This window comes from Rana temporaria, chromosome 3 (genome assembly GCF_905171775.1).
Source record: "Rana temporaria chromosome 3, aRanTem1.1, whole genome shotgun sequence".
NCBI lineage: Eukaryota > Metazoa > Chordata > Amphibia > Anura > Ranidae > Rana > Rana temporaria.
In genome coordinates this window covers 18,571,488-18,599,327 of record NC_053491.1, presented here as the reverse complement: position 1 = coordinate 18,599,327, position 27,840 = coordinate 18,571,488, and the positions used below count along the sequence as shown (strand labels likewise).

General features: G+C 40.5%; 1 protein-coding gene across 1 annotated transcript in view; it reads right to left on the bottom strand.

The window, feature by feature from the left end:
- The window catches only part of ADAMTS17 (ADAM metallopeptidase with thrombospondin type 1 motif 17), a 449,726-nt gene extending 423,563 nt beyond the window's left edge, over positions 1–26,163 (bottom strand). The window contains exon 1 of the mRNA XM_040342328.1: positions 25,863–26,163. Coding sequence (XP_040198262.1) covers positions 25,863–25,902 — 40 coding nt within the window. The 5' untranslated portion in view covers positions 25,903–26,163. The remainder of the gene's footprint in view (positions 1–25,862) is intronic.
- Positions 26,164–27,840: the final 1,677 nt, after the last annotated feature.

Sequence of the window (27,840 nt, the reverse complement as noted above, 5' to 3'; positions counted from 1 at the left end):
GGTTTCGAGGCTGACGTTTGGTAACTTAAACCTTCAGCTCCCTCCACATATTTTCTATGGGATTAAGGTCTGGAGTCTGGCTTGGAATACCCATCCACGACCCATTTTCAATTCCCTGGCTGAGGGAAGGAGGTTCTCACCCAAGATTTGGTGGTGCATGGCCCCGTCCATCGTTCCTTTGATGTGGTGAAGTTGTCTTGTCCCCCTAGCAGAAAAACACCCCCAAAAGCATAATGTTTCCACCTCCATGTATGACGGTGGGGGATCGTGTTCTTGGGGTCATAGGCAGCATTCCTCCTCCTCCAAACATGGCGAGTTAAGTTGATGCCAAAGACACAAAACAACAAATTAATCTACAAAGCACTGTGTGAGTACATTCCAAAAGTGATATGTATGTGTGTGGGGCGCTGAACAGTCGACCCTGGGCACGGGTGAACCAGACTGAAGGATACACTCACACTGATGGTTTTAACTGAACCCTAGTACCCCTTAGACCTGGTTCGTTTCTGCCCAAGCACAGTTCACAGATCATGGAGCATGCAAGAGGGTTGTCATTGTGGTCTGGTTGGCAGGTGCAATGATGCCCTGGCATGCTTCCTTTTAAAAACCACAGTGTGAACGCAGACCAACGAGGGAGTGGGGGACAATCAAACCTGGGCACAGGTGAACAAGACTGTACTAAGGGTACACTGGCAGTTTTACTGTACCATAGCACCCCCTTGGCCCTGTTTGTGCCCACCCACAATTGACCCCCTTGGTTCTGCTCATTTGTGCCCAAGTACGCCGCCTTAATCCTGTTCATTTGTGCCCACCCACAGTTCACCCCCTTGGTCCTGTTCATTCGTGCCCAAGCAGACTTCACTTCCTTGGTCCCTTACATTTGTGCTCAAGCACAGTTCACCCCCTTGGTCCTGTTTATATTTGTGACCAAGCACACTTAACTCCCTTAATTTGGTTTGTTTGTGCCCACCCACAACTCAAGAATCATGGAGCATCCAAGCGGGATTAATGTGGTCTGGTGGGCAGAGGTTATGATGCCCTGGCATGCTTCCTTTCAATCACAGTGTAAGCGAAGACCAACGGGGAAGTGGGAACAATTGAACTTGGGCGCAGTTTGGTTTGACCATGCCCAATGTGAGCACACCCTAAAAATCTGACTGTTTGCTAGAAGCAACACAGACAAGTTGCGGAAAGAGAAGCGTCCCTTTAAAGCGGTAGTTCCCCCTCAAAAAAAATTGTTACCCTTAGATTCCTGCTCATTTTGTCAAGGGGAATCGGCTAGTTGTTTTAAAATCGAAGCTGTACTTACCGTTGTAGAGAGCGATCTTCTCCGCCGCTTCCGGGTATGGTCTTCGGGACTGGGCGTTCCTTCTTGATTGACAGGCTTCCGACGGTCGCATCTATCGCGTCACGATTTTCCGAAAGTAGCCGAACGTCGGTGCGCAGGCGCCGTATAGGGCCGCACCGACGTTTGGCTTCTTTCGGCTACTCGTGACGCGATGGATGCGACTGTCTGAAGCCTGTCGGAAGAATGTCGGAAGAATGTCAATCAAAATAGGAACGCCCAGTCCCGAAGACCATACCTGGAAGCGGCGGAGAAGATCGCTCTCTACAACGGTAAGTACAGCTTCGATTAAAACAACTAGCCGATTCCCCTAGACAAAATGAGCATCAATCTAAGGGTAACATTTTTTTTGAGGGGGAACTACCGCTTTAACTCCCTTAATTTGGTTTGTTTGTGCCCACCCACAACTCAAGAATCATGGAGCATCCAAGCGGGATTAATGTGGTCTGGTGGGCAGAGGTGACGATACACTGTGATTGAAAGGAAGCATGCCAGGGTAAGCGCAGACCAATGGGGAAGTGGGAACAAACGAACTTGGGCGCAGTTTGGTTTGACCATGCCCAATGTGAGCACACCCTATAAATCTGACTGTTTGCTAGAAGCAACACAGACAAGTTGCGGAAAGAGAAGCGTCCCTTTAAAGTGGAGGTTCACCCGGAAATGTTAATTTTTAACCTTAGATTCATGCTTATTTTGTCAAGGGGAATCGGGTAGTTTTTTTTTAATCGAAGCCGTACTTACCGTTTTAGAGATACATCTTCTCCGCTGCTTCCGGGTATGGGCTGCAGGACTGGGCGTTCCTACTTGATTGACAGTCTTCCGACGGTCGCATCTATCGCGTCACGATTTTCCGAAAGTAGCCGAACGTCGGTGCGCAGGCGCCGTATAGAGCCGCACCGACGTTCGGCTTCTTTTGGCTACTCGTGACGCGATAGATGCGACCGTCGGAAGCCTGTCGGAAGACTGTCAATCAAGTAGGAACGCCCGCTCCCGAACACCATACCCGGAAGCGGCGGAGAAGATGCATCTCTAAAACGGTAAGTACTGCTCGTATTTAAAAAAAAACTACCCGATTCCCCTTGACAAAATGAGCATCAATCTAAGGTTAAAAAAATATTTTCGGGTGAACTCCCGCTTTAAGTAGTAGACAGTTTACATAAAAATACCAGACGGGTAAAAAAGACAAGCCATTTGTCTAGACAAAAGCAGCCGAGAACTCTACACAGGCAAAAGGAGTTAATCTATTACCCAAGGTCTAACTCCACTTTCAGCCCAGAGATCCTTAGCTGACCTGCAAGTGCTGTCCTTCCTTCTCTGCACTTCTACCAAAAAAAGAAGAGGGGTCGGAGAAAGCCAAGGCCCCTGTGCAGAGTCAGCTGTGCTACAGACTGCAGAACCCAGCGCGGAGCTTCCAGCCGGACTCCAGCTCTTAATGAACGGAAACTATGATGTTCAGCAAGGGGGACCCTGCCAGGATATGCTCAGGTTGAAACATCAGCTATGAAAATATAAAGGGCCTCTTCACAAAAGCTCACACACGCACAGCAAGAGAAACAGGGATATCTGGGCAAAGAGCGAGGGGCTCCGTTAACTGTTTTTTTTTTAAAGGGGACTAGAGACAGGTCAACTAAAAACGGTGATATGGCAGTTACACTTGATCAAGGATGAAGATTTTTGTGCCATCGTCTAAGTTTTCCCAAAAAAGCAGATGTACAACAGAAATAGCAACAGTTCGAGAGCCAGATTGCTTGCAACAATTATAATGTTACTTAAGGTTTAGATTCCAAAGGCCTCTGCCTAGACTTAATTAGGAAAGAACTTTTTAATCCGCATTCCACAGAAAGGTTTAACCCCTTGGGAAGGTGGACAAGGTGTCTGAAATGAAGAGATTCACCATACAGCTTTCCCCGTCACATTTCTGCTGTCAACATATCCACGCCGCGCTGGAGTCAAAAGGACTCGGAGATGCAACACGTGTCTGCTAGATACAATTTCAGCTCTTTGATGCAAGAAGAGGCTTGGTTACACGGTGCACGGTTACACTGACTACGTGTGGGTCTAGGTTCCCCTAAAAGTAGTCAGCACAGATAAAAGATCTGCGTTTGGTAGAAACTAGGGTTGTCCCGATACCACTTTTTTAGGACCGAGTACAAGTACCGATACTTTATTTTTAAAATGTGTCCCCAAATGCAGCCATGTCCCCCCACAGATGCAGCCATGTCCCCCCCATATATGCAGCCATGTCCCCCCCCATATATGCAGCCATGTCCCCCCCCATATATGCAGCCATGTCCCCCCCATATTTGCAGCCATGTCCCCCTTACCTACATGCTGTCGCGCCGCCACTTGGTTAATACGGGCGGGGGAACATTACAGCTTTCATTTGAATAGCTGTAGTGTTTCGGGCCGCGTATAGACACTCCCCCTTGCTCGAGATTGGACAGTTCACCCGAGCAAGGGGGAGTGTCTGTACGGGGCGCGGCAGGAAACACTACAGCTATTCAAATGAAAGCTGTAATGTTCCCCACCCGTATTAACCAAGTGGGGATGCGGCGGCGGGGGGGGCGAGTATCAGATGAGGCATCGGCGGCATTTGCGGGAGTACAAGTACTCCCGCAAATACTCGGAATCGGTCCCGATACCGATACTAGTATCGGTATCAGGACAACCCTAGTAGAAACAGTTAATTATCAGTTAACTTCAAAGCCTGCTTTTGAGTCCTACAACGTTCGACATTAAACAAGAGGACATCATAGCACATCACCAACCACTAGGCCATCAATGGTGATGATCACGATTCAAGAATTGTATAAATTCTATGCAGGTTGGGCAAATTTTCAGATTACCTTCTGAATAGCCATTTCCCAAGCACTATCCAAGCCTATTGTTGGAGTACTACAGCATTTGACATCTTATATTGACAAGTGGACCAACATGTTGGATTATCATGGTACCAAAGAGCGATTCATAAACTCAGTAATTTATTAAACAAAAAATCATAAAACAAGAAACCTAAAAACACAATGGAGCTAAATTTAAAGGTTCAACAATCTTCGTTACTGTAAATGCCAAAATGGTTGACGTGTTTCAAATTACTGCTTCTTCAGAACCAAATATAGTTGAATCATAACAGAAGAACCTTCATTGGAGTACTCTAATAAATCAATTAAATTAATTATAAATTACAGAGTTTATGAATCCCTCTTTGGTACCATGATAATCCAACATGTTGGTCCGTTTTTCTAAAGTATCTATAGCATGAGGTACCACCATAGCCTATTTTCACATTTGTTATATATGTAGCACTACCCCCGAAGGAGCCGCCGGTCTAGATTTGGGCCTGATGTTACCCCACTGTTCCATACGGTCGTTTCAGGGGTTCTCCTTGAAGAGTTGTCCATAAAGTATGTCTGCACCAAACACAAAGATTCTTTTAAGGGTTTTATTTAAACAACCTTCTCCAACAGGGGGGGTAGAGGGATAGGGAAAGACTCAGGTACGTTTGCTTTGCGGATCACGGATACAACTTAGATCCAGGAGGATTAACTCCGCTCCACACTGGATTTCAGCAACCACCAGATAGGCCTACTCTCACTGGCCTAGCAGCTGGTGCGAAGCTTGTCAAAGTCTCTGCCACAGACTTAATAAGTGTTGTCAGCCCTTCCTACGATCTTCTGCCACAAGATCATGTAACCAACTGCACACTTGGTATAGTTCCAACAAAAGTTACACAACTCACGGTGCCAAGAATCTTTCAGCCAGACTGGAAACACAGTGAGGCAAATCCGCTAGGGTACGTCCATCAAGTGAATCCCACTGGTTCAGCTTCCTTCCGTAGATAAGGTTGTGAAGGAGAATGCCTGGATTAGTAGGCCCCAGAAACTCCTGGACCTACTATCAGTTGCGAGGCCTTGGGCCAGCCGGCCCCGAGGCTACAAAACAGCCCACACATCCCTGAGGCCAGGATCAGAAGACGACCCTCGCCAAACGGCGTCTGTCCCTTAAGTACCCCTCCCCAGAATGCACAGCTGGTTGACCATGCCCCCTAAGCTGCTTCTGGGAAAGAGATACCCAATGCATCCAGCCTGCTGCCTTTCCAACCTTGACCTGTGGTAACTCAATGGGAGCATTGGCGACATATATATCTATCGACAAGTGGGCAATCTTAGCACGACACCAACCATGCCAGGATATCAATGGATGATGACCAATTCCTAAAATGTTATTCTTTTATGTTTCTCTGCAAACTGGGGCAACTCTTCGTGTAAAAGTTGCTCTTTGAATACAGGTCCCTGAGCCCTTTCCAAGACTGTTTTAGAGTACTACTGAGCTTTGACATTTTCTATTGACAAGCAAACATCATAGTACATGGCCAACCTTCTGAAGCTATTAGTGGTGATGATCAGATCACCAATTCCTTAAGTTATGAATCACCTGTATATTTTCATGAAGATTTATCCGATTGGTAGAGAATCACACAATCACGATTCATGAACTGTACCGATTCTCTACAGACTGGACAACTCTTCAAGAAAGTCTACAGGTTGCCTTTTTCAATAAAGGTTCCTAAGCTCCTTCCAAGTCCGTTTTGGAGTACTACAATGTTTGACATTCCATCGACTAGTGAGCGTAATAAACACATCACCAACCACGTGAGGATATCAACGGTAATGATCAATTCAGGAGATTCCACAATTCCTCAAGGTAATCATTCTTTGCAGATTGAGCAACTCTTCATATAAGAGTTTGCAGGTTGCCCTATGAATAAAGGTTCTTCAGCACTTTCCAAATCGGCTGTCATGTACCTAGGTGTATTTGAACAGGGATGTTCTCGGTCACACAGCTGCAGTCTTACTTGTTGTGCCACAGAGGAGCTCTGGAGTTATGGCTATGTTAACTCAGTTTCATGCATTACCTTGGACTCACTAGCCCCACCTGCTGCCAGCTGTGGACAATCTACAATCAAAGCAGCCCATAAATGGCAGCACTTCCATTCTCTCAGTGCCCGTTTGTGTGGACTAGCTCCCTGGGTGTTGTGACTCTGAATACCGTGTTTCCTGACTACTCTCTAGCCTGCTGATCTTGTACTTCACCCCCAGCTCGTGTATGACCTTTGCCAACTCGTGTATGACCTTTGCCTCTCTGGATTTCGATTGTGTACCGATTTGCCTGATCTGTTGCCAACCTGATCTGCCTAAGTTTTCGCCTGAAACCTCAGCACACAAGCTCCTCCTCAGGAACACTACTTACCACAAGTATCTTACATCGGCTTTGGTGTTCTACAAGGTTTGACATTGTATTGACAAGTGAACATCATAGAAAATCACAGACTATGTGAGGCCATCAATGGTGATGATTCAGGAGGGTAACAGATTTAAAATTTTAATTAACCCAAAAACTTCCATGAATATTTATCCGATTGGTAGAAAATTACACAATGCAAGTATCCAGGTAACCACGATTCATGAATTGTACGATTCGTTGCAAAATGGACAACTATTCATTTAAAAGTTTACAGGTTGTCTTTTGAAGAAAAAAAAAAAAAGGTTTCCAAGCACCTTCCAAGACAGTTTAGGAGTACTACAACATTTGATATATCCTATTGACACGTGGACAATCAATTGGTTGATAGCTTCATGTGGTTGATATGCGCAATCAATGGCAAAGACCAATTCAGGAGATTTAGCAATTCCTCAAAGTAATCATGAGCCATTTATGATTCTCTGCAGAATTGACAACTCTTCATGGAAGAGTTTACAGGTTGTCATTTGAATAAAGATTCCTAAGTACCGTACTTTTCAAGTCTATTTTGGAGCTCCACAACATTTTATATATTCGATTGACAAGTGGACAATCCTAGCACATCACCAACCAATCAGATAGTGATTTGCAGATTGGACAGCACTTCATTGTTTGACAAGTGAACAAACATGGCACATCGCAGATTGGACAACTCCTTGTGGAGGAGTTTACAGGTTGACCTTTCAAATACAGGTTCCTAGGCACTTTTCAAGTCTGTTTGAGGTCTGCAAAGTTGACAGGTGGACTTCATAGCACATCACCATCCACGTAAGGCTATAAATGGTGATGACCAACTCAGGAGATACCTCAAGGTAATCATCATTCATGAATTGTGTGATTCGATGCAGATTGGACAACTCTTCTTGCAAGAGTTGACAGGTTGACCTTTAAGTAACGGTTGCCAAGAGCTTTCCAATGACCAACTCGGGAAACACTTCAAGGTGATCATCATTAATGAATTGTATGCTTCTTTGCAGTGGACAGTTTTTGGAAGAGTTTACCCCAAAAAAAAAAAAAAAAAAAAAGGTACCCAAGCACTTTCCAAGCCTGTTTTGGAGTACTACAACATTTGACAAGTGATCAATCATGGCACATCACCACTCACATTTGGATATCAATCGTGATGATCAGATTAAGAGATTCACCAACTACGTCAAAGACTGTGTTTGTGATATTAAATGCAAAACTTCAATAAAAATGAGAATGATTTATCCGATTGGTAGAAAAATCACACAATTTATGAATCCAGGTAATCATGATTTATGAATTGTACGATTATTTGTAGATTGGACAACTCTTCATAGAGGAGTCTACAGGTTGTTCTTTCAAATACAGATGTTAAAGTTCTTTCAAAAGTCTATTTCGGAGTACCACAAAGTTTGACATAATCCATTGACAAGTGGACATCATAGCACATTACCAACCATGTGAGGTTATCACTGGTGATTACCAATTCAGGAGATTCCGAAAAGATAAATCATTCATGAACTGTATCCTTCTTAGCAGAGTGGACAATTTTTTATGTTAGAGTTTACAGGTTTTCCTTTCAAATACAGGTTCAAGCACTTCCCAGTCTGTTTTGGAGTTCTACAAAATTTAACAAGAGGACTTTATAGCACATTCCCCAACCGAGTGAGGCTATCAATGGTGATGACCAGCTCCTTAAGGTAATCCTCATTTATGAATTGTGTGATTCTTTGCAGATTGGACAACTCTTCTTGGAAGAGTTTACAGGTTGTCCTTTAAATAAAAAGTTGACAAGAACTTTTCAAGTCTATTTTAGAGTACTACAACAACCCAGATATCCTATTGACAAGTGAACAAACATGGCACGTCACCAACCACCTGAGGGTATCAGTTGTGATGATCAAGTCAGAAGATTCACCAATTCCTCAATTTTTAATTAACCTGAATATTTCCATGAAGATTTATCTGATTGGTAGAGAACAATTTATAAATCCAGATAATCATATTTCACAAATTCTACGGTTATCTGCAGAAAGGACAACTCTTCATAGAAGAGTTTACAGGTTGTCCTTTCAAATATAGGTTCCTAAGCACTTTTCAAAGTCAGCTTTGTAGAACTCCAAAATAGACAGGTGGACTTCATAGCACATCACCAACCGCGTGAGGTCATCAATGGTGATGAACAGCTCAGGAGATATCTCAAGGTAATCATCATTCATGAATTGTGCGATTCGTTGCAGATTGGACAACACTTCTTGGAAGAGTTGACAGGTTGACCTTTAAGTAAAGGTTGCCAAGAACTTTTCAAGTCTTTTATGTAGTTCTAGAAAGCTGACAAGTGAAATTCATAGCACATCACCAACCACACAAGGCTATCACGTTCACTTGTCAACTTTGTAGAACTACAAAACCGACTTGGAAAGTTGTTGGCAAACTTTAATTAAAGGTCAACCTTTCGACTCTTACAAGAAGAATTGTCAACTCTGCTAAGAAGGATACAGTTCATGAATGATGATTACCTCGAGATATCTTCTGAATTGATCACCATTGATGGCCTCATGTGGCTGGTGACGAGCTATCAATGGCGATGACCAATTCAGAAGATATCTCAAGGTAATCATCATTCATGAACTGTATCCTTCTTGGAAGAGTCGAAAGGTTGACCTTTAAATAAAGGTTGCCAAAGACTTTCCAAGTCGGTTTTGTAGTAATAAAAAGTTGACAAGTGAACTTGATAGCCTCACGTGGTTGGTGATGTGTTATGAATGGCGATGACCAATTCAGGAGATTCTCAAGGTAATCATGATTCAAAATGAACAGTTGATGGATTACCTTGAGAATCTCCTGAATTGGTCATCGCCAACCACGTGGAGCTTTTAAGTTCACTTGTCAACTTTCTAGAACTACAAAACCGACTTGGAAAGTTCTTGGCAACCTTTTATTTCAACTCTTCCAAGAAGAATTGTAAACTCTGCCAAGAAGGATAGAGTTCATGAATGAGGATTACCTTCAGATATCTTCTGAATTGGTCATCACCATTGATGGCCTCATGTGGTTGGTGATGTGCTATTAAGTTCACTTGTCAACTTTCTAGAACTACATAAAAAGCTTGAAAAGTTCTTGGCAACTTTAACTTAAAGGTCAACCTGTCAACTCTTCCAAGAAAAGTTGTCCAATCTGCAAAGAATCACACAATTCATGAATGATGATGATTACCTTGAGTTGGTCATCACCATTGATAGCCTCACGTGGTTGGTGATGTGCTATCAATGGTGATGACCAACTCAAGGTAATCATCATTCATGAATTGTGTAATTCTTTACAGATTGGACAACTTTTCTTGGAAGACAGTTGACAGGTTGACCTTTAAGTTAAAGTTGCCAAGAACTTTTCAAGCCTTTTATATAGTTCTAGAAAGTTGACAAGTGAACTTGATAGCACATCACCAACCACGTGAGGCTATCAAGTTCACTTGTCAACTTTCTAGAAATACATAAAAGATTTGGAAAGTTCTTGGCAACCTTTACTTAAATGTCAACTCATCCAAGAAGAGTTGTCGAATCCGCAACGAATCACACAATTCACAAATGATGATTACCTTGAGATATCTCCTGAGCTGGTCATCACCATTGATGACCATAACATGGTTGGTGATGTGCTATGAAGTCCTCTTGTCTGTTTTGGAGTTCTACAAAGCCGACTTGAAAAGTGCTTAGAAACCTGTATTTGAAAGGACAACCTGTAAACTCTTTCGTGAACTGTCCATTTTGAATGAAAAGTTTACAGGTTGTCCTTTAAATAAAAGTTGTCAAGAACTTTCCAAGTCGGTTTTGTAGTTCTAGAAAGTTGACAAGTGAACTTAATAGCCTCACGTTGTTGGTGATGTGTTATGAACGGTGATGACCAATTCAGGAGATTTTCAAGGTAATCATGATTAGGCTGCATTCACACCTGAACACGGCGTATTTTACGGCGACAAATTGCGTTGTTTTGTCCCGCGATTTTCCGCGACAAATCGCCTGTAAAATACGCCGGAGGGGTGATTACATTGTCGGCTATGCCGAACGCCGAAAGCCGCCCAAAAAAAAGGCTCGGGACTTGTTTTGAGCTTCTGGCGTTTCGGCGTGGAGATGTGAACCATCTCCATAGAGGGCAATGTAAAATCACCCCTCCAGCGTATTAGGGGCTGCTGCGGCGTCGCGCTTCAGGCGTAAATACGCCTAGGTGTGAATGGGCTCTCAGAGTGGACAGTTCATGGAAGAGTTTACAGGTTGTCCTTTAAATAAAGGTTGCCAAGAACTTTCCAAGTCGGTTTTGGAGTGCTAAAAGGTTTGAAACACGCTAATCGACATTGAAATGAATGCGTTCCCTTATGCACGTAATGCGTGCAAAACCATGCATGAACATGGCGCAATTTTGTGTGCGTTCTCCATACGCCTAGGTGCGAAAGCAGCCTCAGACTAGGAGCGCCCGCATGTTCCAAGCACGTTCCATTTAGGGCAGCCCATCCATTGTGGAAAAGAAGTCTAAAGATTTGCCACACCGAGCCACGACCATGCTTGCAGATGTTGTAGGTGCCGTTAAGAATTGCCCTCCAATACCGTTTTGCTATAGTGCAGTGCGTGTCGGGAAAGTGCACGAGTTGGGTCAGTTCATGCCATGCAGAGATGTGAACCTATCCTTAAGCCTCAAGGTCCGCCCATTAGTACCCGTGGTCCTCATCCCCCGGCACGGAGGACAATGTTATCACCCCCCTCTGCTCCCGTTACAGGTGTATATTCTTCTAACCACAGATCAGCGTTTACCTCGTCCTACCCGGGAGCGTTATAAAAAACATTCAAGAAATGTGCTGGAGCCGGAGATCACAGAGCCAATCCAGATGTGTTCTCGGCGGCTCCCAAGTCTGGTGTATGTGTGGCAGTCTCCAGCCCCTGGCTGCAAGTGAAGACCTGGAAGGTCCAGCAGAACAAACAGACGGGATGCCTGGAAGAGGGAGGACCGCAGCACGCCAGGATCTGGGAATGTTCAGCGCGCCTGCGCTGCCAAAGTGACGTTAACCTCTGAGCTGCCAGCGGGGGGGGGCCCCACAGCTGTAAAGTGAGATTCGGGTCATTCAAGTCTGCCGATGGGTTACATCTACGAACACTCGTAGGAAGATCCACTGAAGGTATTCAGAGCTGTGGGGCCGATTCAGGAAAGGGATGGCTGAACATACACTGTACAATCTGATTGTACAATCTCTACCACTGATTAGTGCAAGGGCCTGCCTGAAAGCATACTAATCGAACAGATTGCTGAATAGGTAATTCTAAGGGAAACTGAACAGAGATTGTACAGGGTTTGGCCACCTTTAAAGGAAGAAGTAGGAAACCATAACCCTACGATCTGACGGTACAATCAACCAAACGTGTGTAATATGAGGATCTACCTAAACTATCCAATCAATCTCTATCCAATCAGGAAGGTCCTTAAACTACATAGTTGATGGTAGATGTAATAGAGATTGTACAATGAGATTGTTATGTGGTTAGTGATCATACAGGACCAAGTTCAAGGCTCCCCCACAGATGATACAATCTGACTGTACAACCCAATGTAGATTAATTATGATAGAAGGAGCTACCCAACCTCTCCAAGGACAGGGAGGAGCTGGCCAACCTCCCCACAGAGACGAGGGGCTACCCGACGTCTCCACAGAGACGAGGGGCTACCCGACGTCTCCACAGAGACGAGGGGCTACCCGACGTCTCCCAGGATACGAGGGGCTACCCGACGTCTCCCAGGATACGAGGGGCTACCCAACGTCTCCCAGGATACGAGGGGCTACCCAACGTCTCCCACGGAGACGAGGGGCTACCCAACGTCTCCCACGGAGACGAGGGGCTACCCAACGTCTCCCACGGAGACGAGGGGCTACCCAACGTCTCCCACGGATAGAAGAAGCTACCCAACCTCTCCACGGATAGGAGGAGCTACCCAGGATAGGAGGAGCTACCCAACGTCTCCCAGGATACGAGGGGCTACCCAACTTCTCCCAGGATACGAGGGACTACCCAACTTCTCCCAGGATACGAGGGGCTACCCAACTTCTCCCAGGATACGAGGGGCTACCCAACTTCTCCCAGGATACGAGGGGCTACCCAACTGCTCCCAGGATACGAGGGGCTACCCAACTGCTCCCAGGATACGAGGGGCTACCCAACGGCTCCCAGGATACGAGGGGCTACCCAACTGCTCCCAGGATTGGAGGAGCTACCCAACTTCTCCCAGGATAGGAGGGGCTACCTAGCCTCTCCAAGGATATAAAGACCTACCTAATCTTTACAATACTATGAGAACGTACCCAACCTCTCCATGAATATGAGGACCTACCTAACTTCTCCAATCAATTTGTATCACATCAGACAGGCCCTTGCATTACGCAGTTATTGGTAAAGCAAAGGTGATTTACAGACTGTAACGTATGTGATGAGCTTTAAAACTGACCACACACTGTTCAATCTGATTGTACAATATCCCGGAGATCTACTAACAAATACACAATGCAAGTGCAAAGACCTCCCTCATTGGATTCACATTAAAAAACACTGTTTAGGTTTGTCCTCATGTTGCATCATTTTGGTAAAATGTCAAGTAGATTATACAATCAGACATCGTACAGACAATCTGAGTGTACAATCGCTCTACAATCTCGTGGACATTTACCAAAATTATGCAACACGAGGACAGACCAACCTGCACCGTCCTTTTAAATTTGAATCCAATCGGGCAAGCCCTTGCATTACATGGCTGTTAACAGCTGGCCACATATATTACAATCTGACTTGTACAGATCTTTATACAATTCCTTTTTAAGATGGCCCCCCACACACACACACACACACACACACACTCTAAAATCTGACTGTGCAATCTTTCAAGGATGGCAGGGGTGGCATGGGAGGGGGGGGTCTAACAGACCAGTGATGTCTCCTTTAAGGAGAACCTGTCACCTGCACTATGACATTACATGGGGGGCTTATTGACCCCATTGTAATAGCAATAATAATAATAAAAAAAAATAATAATAATAATAATAATAATAATAATAAAATAAATAAAAAATGTAATTGAAAAATACACTATTACTTCTGTTTAAAAAAAAATATTATTATTATTATTATTATTATATAATAAAATAAATAAAAAAGTGAAATATTATATTTTTTTAAACAGAAGTAATAGTGTATTTCACTTTTTTATTTATTTTATTATATAATAATAATAATAATAATAATAATATTTTTTTTTAAACAGAAGTAATAGTGTATTTTTCAATTACATTTTTTATTTATTTTATTATTATTATTATTATTATTATTATTATTATTATTATTATTATTATATATTTTTTTAAACAGAAGTAATAGTGTATTTCACTTTTTTATTTATATTATTATTATTATTATTATTATTATTATTATTATATTTTTTTAAACAGAAGTAATAGTGTAATAATAATAATAATAATAATAATAATAATAATAATATAAATAAAAAAGTGAAATACACTATTACTTCTGTTTAAAAAAATATATAATAATAATAATAATAATAATAATAATAATAATAATAATAAAAAAGTGAAATACACTATTACTTCTGTTTAAAAAATAATAATAAAATAAAAAATTTAAAGTGAAATACACTATTACTTCTGTTTAAGAAAAAAATATATAATAATAATAATAATAATAATAATAATAATAATAATAAATAAAAAAGTGAAATACACTATTACTTCTGTTTAAAAAAAATATATAATAATAATAATAATAATAATAATAATAATAATAATAATAATATAAATAAAAAAGTGAAATACACTATTACTTCTGTTTAAAAAAAATATATATAATAAAAATAAATAAAAAAAGTGAAATACACTATTACTTCTGTTTAAAAAAATATATATAATAATAATAAAATAAATAAAAAAGTGAAATACACTATTACTTCTGTTTAAAAAATAATAATAAAATAAAAAATTAAAAGTGAAATACACTATTACTTCTGTTTAAGAAAAAAATATATAATAATAATAATAATAATAATAATAATAATAATAAAATAAATAAATAAAAAAGTGAAATACACTATAACTTCTGTTTTAAAAAAAATATATATAATAATAATAATAAAATAAATAAAAAAGTGAAATACACTATTACTTCTGTTTAAAAAAAATATATAATTATAATAATAATAATAATAATAATAATTAAAAGAGTGAAATACACTATTACTTCTGTTTTAACAATATATATATAATAATAATAATAATAATAATAATAATAATAATAATAATAAAATAAATAATAAAAAAATAAATAAAGTGAAATACACTCTTTCTTCTGTTTAAAAAAAAAAAAAAAATTACAATATTATACAATCTCTTTTAACCCCTCCCCTTACGACCGCCCAAAACATACAGTCTTTAAGGGCCTCACGCCACTGCTCACAGGCGTCGCTGCGTGCGTTTTGACACTTTTGTAGCGTATTTGCTGTGCCGCTAACCGCGCGTCCGGTGCCGCTAACAATTAATACCCCCGCAAACGCGACGCGGGGGTGCAGCGCACTTTCCAAAGCTTGAGAAAAATGCGCGTTTCCAGAAACGCCGAGTGTGAACGTTCCCCAAAAAAAGGGACACTAAAAATGGTCAGGAATGGGGTTAAAACGGCCATACACACTTCAATCCGATCTTTATGCAATCGCTTTAAAGCTAGTCATACACTCTACAATTGTATGCAAATTCTTTGAAGGTGGCCATACACTCTACAATCGGATTGTATAATTATAGGATGGCCATACACGCTACAACTATATGCAATCTGTGGTTCTACAATATAAATTGTATATTCTACTCTAAGATAGCAACACACTCTACAATCTATTATAGGGGGGCCATACAATCTATTATAGGGTGGCCATACAATCTAGTATAGGGGGGCCATACAATCTAGTATAGGGGGGCCATACAATCTAGTATAGGGCGGCCATACAATCTAGTATAGGGGTGGCCATACAATCGTATTATAGGGTGGCCATACAATCGTATTATAGGGTGGCCATACAATCTTATTATAGGGTGGCCATACAATCTTATTATAGGGGGGCCATACAATCTATTATAGGGGGGCCATACAATCTATTATAGGGGGGCCATACAATCTATTATAGGGGGGCCATACAATCTATTATAGGGTGACCATACAATCTATTATAGGGTGGCCATACAATCTAGTATAGGGGGGCCATACAATCTAGTATAGGGTGACCATACAATCTTATTATAGGGTGACCATACAATCTAGTATAGGGTGACCATACAATCTATTATAGGGGGACCATACAATCTTATTATAGGGGGGCCATACAATCTATTATAGGGGGACCATACAATCTTATTATAGGGTGACCATACAATCTATTATAGGGTGACCATACAATCTATTATAGGGTGACCATACAATCTATTATAGGGTGACCATACAATCTATTATAGGATGGCCATACAATCTATTATAGGGGGGCCATACAATCTATTATAGGGGGGCCATACAATCTATTATAGGGGGGCCATACAATCTATTATAGGGTGACCATACAATCTAGTATAGGGTGACCATACAATCTAGTATAGGGTGACCATACAATCTATTATAGGGGGACCATACAATCTTATTATAGGGTGACCATACAATCTATTATAGGGTGACCATACAATCTATTATAGGATGGCCATACAATCTATTATAGGGGGGCCATACAATCTATTATAGGGGGGCCATACAATCTATTATAGGGTGACCATACAATCTATTATAGGATGGCCATACAATCTATTATAGGGGGGCCATACAATCTATTATAGGGGGGCCATACAATCTATTATAGGGTGACCATACAATCTAGTATAGGGGGGCCATACAATCTAGTATAGGGTGACCATACAATCTTATTATAGGGTGACCATACAATCTAGTATAGGGTGACCATACAATCTTATTATAGGGGGACCATACAATCTATTATAGGGGGGCCATACAATCTATTATAGGGGGACCATACAATCTTATTATAGGGTGACCATACAATCTAGTATAGGGGGGCCATACAATCTATTATAGGGGGACCATACAATCTTATTATAGGGGGGGCCATACAATCTATTATAGGGAGACCATACAATCTAGTATAGGGGGGCCATACAATCTTATTATAGGGAGACCATACAATCTTATTATAGGGGGGCCATACAATCTTATTATAGGGTGGCCATACAATCTATTATAGGGAGACCATACAATCTAGTATAGGGAGACCATACAATCTATTATAGGGAGACCATACAATCTATTATAGGGAGACCATACAATCTAGTATAGGGTGACCATACAATCTAGTATAGGGTGACCATACAATCTATTATAGGGGGGCCATACAATCTTATTATAGGGGGGCCATACAATCTATTATAGGGGGGCCATACAATCTATTATAGGGTGGCCATACAATCTTATTATAGGGTGGCCATACAATCTAGTATAGGGAGACCATACAATCTATTATAGGGGGACCAGACAATCTATTATAGGGGGGCCATACAATCTTATTATAGGGTGACCATACAATCTTATTATAGGGTGACCATACAATCTATTATAGGGTGGCCATACAATCTATTATAGGGGGGCCATACAATCTATTATAGGGTGGCCATACAATCTAGTATAGGGAGACCATACAATCTATTATAGGGTGGCCATACAATCTATTATAGGGGGGCCATACAATCTATTATAGGTGACCATACAATCTATTATAGGGGGACCATACAATCTATTATAGGGAGACCATACAATCTATTATAGGGAGACCATACAATCTAGTATAGGGTGACCATACAATCTATTATAGGGGGGCCATACAATCTATTATAGGGGGGCCATACAATCTAGTATAGGGAGACCATACAATCTTATTATAGGGTGGCCATACAATCTTATTATAGGGGGACCATACAATCTATTATAGGGAGACCATACAATCTTATTATAGGGTGGCCATACAATCTTATTATAGGGTGGCCATACAATCTTATTATAGGGGGACCATACAATCTATTATAGGGTGACCATACAATCTATTATAGGGTGGCCATACAATCTATTATAGGGTGGCCATACAATCTATTATAGGGGGGCCATACAATCTATTATAGGGTGACCATACAATCTATTATAGGTGACCATACAATCTATTATAGAATGACCATACAATCTATTATAGGGGGGCCATACAATCTATTATAGGGGGGCCATACAATCTATTATAGGGGGACCAGACAATCTATTATAGGGGGGCCATACAATCTATTATAGGGGGGCCATACAATCTTATTATAGGGTGACCATACAATCTTATTATAGGGAGACCATACAATCTAGTATAGGGTGACCATACAATCTATTATAGGGGGGCCATACAATCTATTATAGGGGGGCCATACAATCTAGTATAGGGAGACCATACAATCTTATTATAGGGTGGCCATACAATCTATTATAGGTGACCATACAATCTATTATAGGGGGGCCATACAATCTATTATAGGGGGGCCATACAATCTATTATAGGGGGGCCATACAATCTAGTATAGGGAGACCATACAATCTTATTATAGGGTGGCCATACAATCTATTATAGGGGGGCCATACAATCTATTATAGGGGGGCCATACAATCTATTATAGGGTGGCCATACAATCTATTATAGGGAGACCATACAATCTATTATAGGGGGGCCATACAATCTTATTATAGGGTGGCCATACAATCTATTATAGGGGGGCCATACAATCTATTATAGGGTGGCCATACAATCTATTATAGGGGGGCCATACAATCTATTATAGGGGGGCCATACAATCTATTATAGGGGGGCCATACAATCTATTATAGGGGGGCCATACAATCTATTATAGGGTGGCCATACAATCTATTATAGGGGGGCCATACAATCTATTATAGGGTGACCATACAATCTATTATAGGTGACCATACAATCTATTATAGGGTGACCATACAATCTATTATAGGGGGGCCATACAATCTATTATAGGATGACCATACAATCTAGTATAGGGAGACCATACAATCTATTATAGGGAGACCATACAATCTATTATAGGGAGACCATACAATCTAGTATAGGGTGACCATACAATCTAGTATAGGGTGACCATACAATCTATTATAGGGGGGCCATACAATCTTATTATAGGGGGGCCATACAATCTATTATAGGGTGGCCATACAATCTTATTATAGGGTGGCCATACAATCTAGTATAGGGAGACCATACAATCTATTATAGGGGGACCAGACAATCTATTATAGGGGGGCCATACAATCTTATTATAGGGTGACCATACAATCTTATTATAGGGTGACCATACAATCTATTATAGGGTGGCCATACAATCTATTATAGGTGACCATACAATCTATTATAGGTGACCATACAATCTATTATAGGGGGACCATACAATCTATTATAGGGAGACCATACAATCTATTATATGGTGGCCATACAATCTAGTATAGGGTGACCATACAATCTATTATAGGGGGGCCATACAATCTATTATAGGGGGGCCATACAATCTAGTATAGGGAGACCATACAATCTTATTATAGGGTGGCCATACAATCTATTATAGGGTGACCATACAATCTATTATAGGGGGGCCATACAATCTATTATAGGGTGGCCATACAATCTATTATAGGGGGGCCATACAATCTATTATAGGGTGACCATACAATCTATTATAGGTGACCATACAATCTATTATAGGGGGGCCATACAATCTATTATAGGGGGGCCATACAATCTATTATAGGGGGGCCATACAATCTATTATAGGGGGACCAGACAATCTATTATAGGGGGGCCATACAATCTATTATAGGGGGGGCCATACAATCTTATTATAGGGTGACCATACAATCTTATTATAGGGAGACCATACAATCTAGTATAGGGTGACCATACAATCTATTATAGGGGGGCCATACAATCTATTATAGGGGGGCCATACAATCTAGTATAGGGAGACCATACAATCTTATTATAGGGTGGCCATACAATCTATTATAGGGGGGCCATACAATCTATTATAGGTGACCATACAATCTATTATAGGGGGGCCATACAATCTATTATAGGGGGGCCATACAATCTATTATAGGGGGGCCATACAATCTAGTATAGGGAGACCATACAATCTTATTATAGGGTGGCCATACAATCTATTATAGGGGGGCCATACAATCTATTATAGGGGGGCCATACAATCTATTATAGGGTGGCCATACAATCTATTATAGGGAGACCATACAATCTATTATAGGGGGGCCATACAATCTATTATAGGGGGGCCATACAATCTATTATAGGGGGGCCATACAATCTTATTATAGGGTGACCATACAATCTATTATAGGTGACCATACAATCTATTATAGGGAGACCATACAATCTATTATAGGGGGACCATACAATCTATTATAGGATGACCATACAATCTATTATAGGGGGGCCATACAATCTATTATAGGGGGGCCATACAATCTATTATAGGGGGGCCATACAATCTATTATAGGGGGGCCATACAATCTATTATAGGGTGGCCATACAATCTATTATAGGGGGGCCATACAATCTATTATAGGGTGACCATACAATCTATTATAGGTGACCATACAATCTATTATAGGGTGACCATACAATCTATTATAGGGGGGCCATACAATCTATTATAGGATGACCATACAATCTATTATAGGGGGGCCATACAATCTATTATAGGGGGGCCATACAATCTATTATAGGGGGGCCATACAATCTATTATAGGGGGGCCATACAATCTATTATAGGGGGGCCATACAATCTTATTATAGGGTGGCCATACAATCTATTATAGGGGGGCCATACAATCTATTATAGGGAGACCATACAATCTAGTATAGGGGGGCCATACAATCTAGTATAGGGGGGCCATACAATCTTATTATAGGGGGACCATACAATCTAGTATAGGGTGACCATACAATCTATTATAGGGTGGCCATACAATCTATTATAGGGGGGCCATACAATCGTATTATAGGGGGGCCATACAATCTTATTATAGGGGGACCATACAATCTTATTATAGGGGGACCATACAATCTATTATAGGGTGACCATACAATCTTATTATAGGGGGGCCATACAATCTATTATAGGGGGGCCATACAATCGTATTATAGGGGGGCCATACAATCTATTATAGGGGGGCCATACAATCTATTATAGGGGGACCATACAATCTATTATAGGGAGACCATACAATCTATTATAGGGTGGCCATACAATCTTATTATAGGGGGACCATACAATCTAGTATAGGGTGACCATACAATCTATTATAGGGTGGCCATACAATCTATTATAGGGGGGCCATACAATCGTATTATAGGGGGGCCATACAATCTTATTATAGGGGGACCATACAATCTTATTATAGGGGGACCATACAATCTTATTATAGGGGGGCCATACAATCTATTATAGGGGGGCCATACAATCTAGTATAGGGGGACCATACAATCTAGTATAGGGTGACCATACAATCTAGTATAGGGGGGCCATACAATCTAGTATAGGGAGACCATACAATCTAGTATAGGGGGACCATACAATCTAGTATAGGGAGACCATACAATCTTATTATAGGGGGACCATACAATCTTATTATAGGGGGGCCATACAATCTATTATAGGGGGGCCATACAATCTATTATAGGGTGGCCATACAATCTTATTATAGGGGGACCATACAATCTATTATAGGTGACCATACAATCTAGTATAGGGTGGCTATACAATCTATTATAGGGGGACCATACAATCTATTATAGGATGACCATACAATCTATTATAGGGGGGCCATACAATCTATTATAGGGTGGCCATACAATCTATTATAGGGGGGCCATACAATCTATTATAGGGTGACCATACAATCTATTATAGGTGACCATACAATCTATTATAGGGGGGCCATACAATCTATTATAGGATGACCATACAATCTATTATAGGGGGGCCATACAATCTATTATAGGGGGGCCATACAATCTATTATAGGGGGGCCATACAATCTATTATAGGGGGGCCATACAATCTATTATAGGGGGGCCATACAATCTTATTATAGGGTGGCCATACAATCTATTATAGGGGGGCCATACAATCTATTATAGGGAGACCATACAATCTAGTATAGGGGGGCCATACAATCTAGTATAGGGGGGCCATACAATCTTATTATAGGGGGACCATACAATCTAGTATAGGGTGACCATACAATCTATTATAGGGTGGCCATACAATCTATTATAGGGGGGCCATACAATCGTATTATAGGGGGGCCATACAATCTTATTATAGGGGGACCATACAATCTTATTATAGGGGGACCATACAATCTATTATAGGGGGACCATACAATCTATTATAGGGTGACCATACAATCTTATTATAGGGGGGCCATACAATCTATTATAGGGGGGCCATACAATCGTATTATAGGGGGGCCATACAATCTATTATAGGGGGGCCATACAATCTTATTATAGGGTGGCCATACAATCTATTATAGGGGGGCCATACAATCTATTATAGGGGGACCATACAATCTATTATAGGGAGACCATACAATCTATTATAGGGTGGCCATACAATCTTATTATAGGGTGACCATACAATCTAGTATAGGGTGACCATACAATCTATTATAGGGTGGCCATACAATCTATTATAGGGGGGCCATACAATCGTATTATAGGGGGGCCATACAATCTTATTATAGGGGGACCATACAATCTTATTATAGGGGGACCATACAATCTTATTATAGGGGGGCCATACAATCTATTATAGGGGGGCCATACAATCTAGTATAGGGGGACCATACAATCTAGTATAGGGTGACCATACAATCTAGTATAGGGAGACCATACAATCTAGTATAGGGGGACCATACAATCTAGTATAGGGAGACCATACAATCTTATTATAGGGGGACCATACAATCTTATTATAGGGGGGCCATACAATCTAGTATAGGGGGGCCATACAATCTATTATAGGGAGACCATACAATCTATTATAGGGAGACCATACAATCTAGTATAGGGAGACCATACAATCTAGTATAGGGGGGCCATACAATCTATTATAGGGGGGCCATACAATCTTATTATAGGGGGGCCATACAATCTATTATAGGGGGGCCATACAATCTATTATAGGGGGGCCATACAATCTTATTATAGGGGGGCCATACAATCTATTATAGGGGGGCCATACAATCTAGTATAGGGGGACCATACAATCTAGTATAGGGAGACCATACAATCTAGTATAGGGAGACCATACAATCTTATTATAGGGGGACCATACAATCTTATTATAGGGGGGCCATACAATCTATTATAGGGGGACCATACAATCTAGTATAGGGAGACCATACAATCTAGTATAGGGGGACCATACAATCTAGTATAGGGTGACCATACAATCTATTATAGGGTGGCCATACAATCTATTATAGGGGGGCCATACAATCGTATTATAGGGGGGCCATACAATCTTATTATAGGGGGACCATACAATCTTATTATAGGGGGACCATACAATCTTATTATAGGGGGGCCATACAATCTATTATAGGGGGGCCATACAATCTAGTATAGGGGGACCATACAATCTAGTATAGGGTGACCATACAATCTAGTATAGGGGGGCCATACAATCTAGTATAGGGAGACCATACAATCTAGTATAGGGGGACCATACAATCTAGTATAGGGAGACCATACAATCTTATTATAGGGGGACCATACAATCTTATTATAGGGGGGCCATACAATCTATTATAGGGGGGCCATACAATCTATTATAGGGTGACCATACAATCTATTATAGGTGACCATACAATCTAGTATAGGGTGGCTATACAATCTATTATAGGGGGACCATACAATCTATTATAGGATGACCATACAATCTATTATAGGGGGGCCATACAATCTATTATAGGGTGGCCATACAATCTATTATAGGGGGGCCATACAATCTATTATAGGGTGACCATACAATCTATTATAGGTGACCATACAATCTATTATAGGGGGGCCATACAATCTATTATAGGATGACCATACAATCTATTATAGGGGGGCCATACAATCTATTATAGGGGGGCCATACAATCTATTATAGGGGGGCCATACAATCTATTATAGGGGGGCCATACAATCTATTATAGGGGGGCCATACAATCTTATTATAGGGTGGCCATACAATCTATTATAGGGGGGCCATACAATCTATTATAGGGAGACCATACAATCTAGTATAGGGGGGCCATACAATCTAGTATAGGGGGGCCATACAATCTTATTATAGGGGGACCATACAATCTAGTATAGGGTGACCATACAATCTATTATAGGGTGGCCATACAATCTATTATAGGGGGGCCATACAATCGTATTATAGGGGGGCCATACAATCTTATTATAGGGGGACCATACAATCTTATTATAGGGGGACCATACAATCTATTATAGGGGGACCATACAATCTATTATAGGGTGACCATACAATCTTATTATAGGGGGGCCATACAATCTATTATAGGGGGGCCATACAATCGTATTATAGGGGGGCCATACAATCTATTATAGGGGGGCCATACAATCTTATTATAGGGTGGCCATACAATCTATTATAGGGGGGCCATACAATCTATTATAGGGGGACCATACAATCTATTATAGGGAGACCATACAATCTATTATAGGGTGGCCATACAATCTTATTATAGGGTGACCATACAATCTAGTATAGGGTGACCATACAATCTATTATAGGGTGGCCATACAATCTATTATAGGGGGGCCATACAATCGTATTATAGGGGGGCCATACAATCTTATTATAGGGGGACCATACAATCTTATTATAGGGGGACCATACAATCTTATTATAGGGGGGCCATACAATCTATTATAGGGGGGCCATACAATCTAGTATAGGGGGACCATACAATCTAGTATAGGGTGACCATACAATCTAGTATAGGGAGACCATACAATCTAGTATAGGGGGACCATACAATCTAGTATAGGGAGACCATACAATCTTATTATAGGGGGACCATACAATCTTATTATAGGGGGGCCATACAATCTAGTATAGGGGGGCCATACAATCTATTATAGGGAGACCATACAATCTATTATAGGGAGACCATACAATCTAGTATAGGGAGACCATACAATCTAGTATAGGGGGGCCATACAATCTATTATAGGGGGGCCATACAATCTTATTATAGGGGGGGCCATACAATCTATTATAGGGGGCCATACAATCTTATTATAGGGGGGCCATACAATCTATTATAGGGGGGCCATACAATCTATTATAGGGGGGCCATACAATCTTATTATAGGGGGGCCATACAATCTAGTATAGGGGGGCCATACAATCTATTATAGGGGGGCCATACAATCTATTATAGGGGGGGCCATACAATCTATTATAGGGGGCCATACAATCTTATTATAGGGGGGCCATACAATCTATTATAGGGGGGCCATACAATCTATTATAGGGGGGCCATACAATCTATTATAGGGGGGCCATACAATCTTATTATAGGGGGGCCATACAATCTAGTATAGGGGGGCCATACAATCTATTATAGGGAGACCATACAATCTATTATAGGGTCACCATACAATCTAATATAGGGGGGCCATACAATCTTATTATAGGATAGCCAGACAATCTAGTATAGGGAGACCATACAATCTATTATAGGGTGGCCATACAATCTATTATAGGGGGGCCATACAATCTATTATAGGGAGACCATACAATCTAGTATAGGGAGACCATACAATCTATTATAGGGGGGCCATACAATCTATTATAGGGAGACCATACAATCTAGTATAGGGAGACCATACAATCTATTATAGGTGGCCATACACTCTATTATACAATAATCTGCTCCAAGATGGCCATACACTCATACAATCTGATCGTCCGATCTCCAGTGTATGCAGGGTGATTGCACTGACCTGGTGACAGCACAAGGCTGAGCAGACAGAGGACCAGCATGCTACAAGGGAAGTGTCTGCTCCTGAAGCGTCCAATGGGAATGCAGGATTTCTGTGGGGCTCAGTATAGGAATGGATCCGATCATACAGTGTAGGGGGGAGGGGGGGATCCTGCATGCAGTGTCCGGTGGTCGCAGTGTGTAGATCCCGGGATCCGGTAGGTCGGTGCGGAGCGGACGGCGCTCGGTGATCCCCGGTAACTGTGCGGATTGGAAAAGCAATTAGCACAGCTGAGAGACTCCAAGCGGACCCTTCGGAGCCCCGCCCACGGGGGCACAGCGGGAGCCAATCAGAGCTCGGCCTGGGCGAAGAGCTGCCATTGTCAGCGCAGGTATTGGGGGAGAGAGACAGCCGGGGGCGGGCTTCCCGGCTCAGTACACGTGGTTGGGGTGCAGTACACGGGAGCGGGCGGTAGGGGGAGAGCGAGGTGTGAGATTGGGTTAGGCAGGTGTGATGGGGAGGGGAGGGGAGACAGTGCTGGGACACAACAGAGAAAAATATCATAATATAATATAATAAAATGTAATATAATATATTTATGGAGAGGACAGTGCTGGGACAGAACAGAGAAAAATATAATAATATAATATAATAACGAGGGGACAGGAGATAGAAAATAATATAATATGGAGAGGACAGTGCTGGGACAGAACAGAGAAAACAAATATATAATACAATTTAATATAATATAATATATTTATGGTGAGGACAGTGCTGGGACATAAAACAGAAAAAAATATAATATAATAAAATATAATGTAATAGAGTATAATAATACATATTTATGGAGAGGACAGTGTTGGGACAGAACATAGAAAATAAAATAATATATTATAATAAAATATAATATGGAGAGGACAGTGCTTGGACAGAACATAGAAAATAATATAATAAAATATAATGTAATAGAATATAATATATTTATGGAGGGGACAGTGCTGGGACAGAACATATAAAATAATATAATGTAATATAATATAATATGGTGAGGATAGTGCTGGGACAGAACATAGAAAATAATATAATATAATAAAATAGAATGAAATAGAATATATTTATGGAGAGGACAGTGCTGGGACATAAAACAGAAAATAATATAATATAATAAAATATAATGTAATAGAGTATAATATTACATATTTATGGAGAGGACAGTGCTGGGACAGAACATAGAAAATAATATAATATAATATGATATAATAAGGAGGGGACAGTGCTGGGACAGAACATATAAACTAATATAATATAATAAAATATAATGTAATATAATATAATATATTTATGGGGAGGACAGTGTTGGGACAGAACATATAAAATAAAATAATATATTATAATAAAATATAATATGGAGGGAACAGTGCTGGGACAGAACATATAACATAATATAATATAATAAAATATAATGTAATAGAATATAATATAATATATTTATGGGGAGGACAGTGTTGGGACAGAACATATAAAATAAAATAATATATTATAATAAAATATAATATGGAGGGGACAGTGCTGGGACAGAACATATAAAATAAAATAATATATTATAATAAAATATAATATGGAGGGAACAGTGCTGGGACAAAACATATAACATAATATAATATAATATAGAGAGGACAGTGCTGGGACAGAACATCGAAAATAATATAATGTAATATAATATAAAAAGGAGGGGACAGTGCTAAGACAGAACATAAAAAATAAAATAATATATTATATTAAAATATAATATAATATGGGGGGGGACAGTGCTGGGACAGAAGAGAGAAAATAATATAGTATACAATAATAATATGTAATATAATATAATATAATATGGAGAGGACAGTACTGGGACAGAACATAGAAAATAAAATAATATATTATATTATATTTTTTATAATATAATATAATCAGGGGAGGATAGTTGCTGGGACAGAACCTAGAAAATAATATAATA